Source organism: Eurypyga helias, unplaced genomic scaffold, assembly GCF_000690775.1.
Source record: "Eurypyga helias isolate BGI_N326 unplaced genomic scaffold, ASM69077v1 scaffold37065, whole genome shotgun sequence".
In the NCBI taxonomy this organism is placed as follows: Eukaryota; Metazoa; Chordata; class Aves; order Eurypygiformes; family Eurypygidae; genus Eurypyga; species Eurypyga helias.
In genome coordinates, this window is record NW_010250108.1 from 525 (window position 1) to 1,076 (window position 552).

General features: G+C 63.4%; 1 protein-coding gene across 1 annotated transcript in view; it reads right to left on the minus strand.

Annotated features, from left to right (window-relative positions):
* The window catches only part of ERCC6L (excision repair cross-complementation group 6-like), a gene marked incomplete at its 5' end in the record, with an annotated part of 3,465 nt that overhangs the window by 473 nt on the left and 2,440 nt on the right, over positions 1-552 (minus strand). Inside the window, 1 exon segment of the mRNA XM_010151585.1 lies at positions 27-532. Coding sequence (XP_010149887.1) covers positions 27-532 — 506 coding nt within the window.

Here is a 552-nt window from a genome sequence, read left to right on the forward strand (position 1 = left end):
AGCGGTGGATCTGTTCCCGCTGTTACTCAGCTGGGGGGAAAAGAGGGCTTTTGCCGCGCCGCCGGCAGGTTTAGGAGTGGATGCGCTAATTCCTTCCGGGAATCGGTGCGGCGTGTTGCTGAGGGGAGAGGGCCTCTCTCCAGACGCGCTCTGCTCCGAGGTCGCGACGGAATGCCCTTCGTCCTCACTGTCCGAGACGAGTCTGTGGAGGCACCTCTTTCTCCTGAACGGAAAGATGCCGCTGCTTTCCTCCGCCGCGTCACCCCCCTGCCAGGAGCTGTTCGGCTCCTCCGCCGCGGGACGGGCTTTCCCGCAGACGCCGCTCTCTCTTAACCGAGGGCTTGTCGGCGACTTACCAACGCTTCCTGCCTCCGGCTGGAAGCCCTCCTCTTCCAGGCGCTCCGCTGAGCGCTCGCTCTCGGAGGCATCTTGCCATCCATCTTCGGACTCTTCCAAGACCAGCTTGAAGTCACCTTGATCTTGGAAGGAAGGCAGAGACGTATCCTTGGCGCTGGCCCCCAGCACACGATCCCTGTGGAGCCCAGCCCGGCT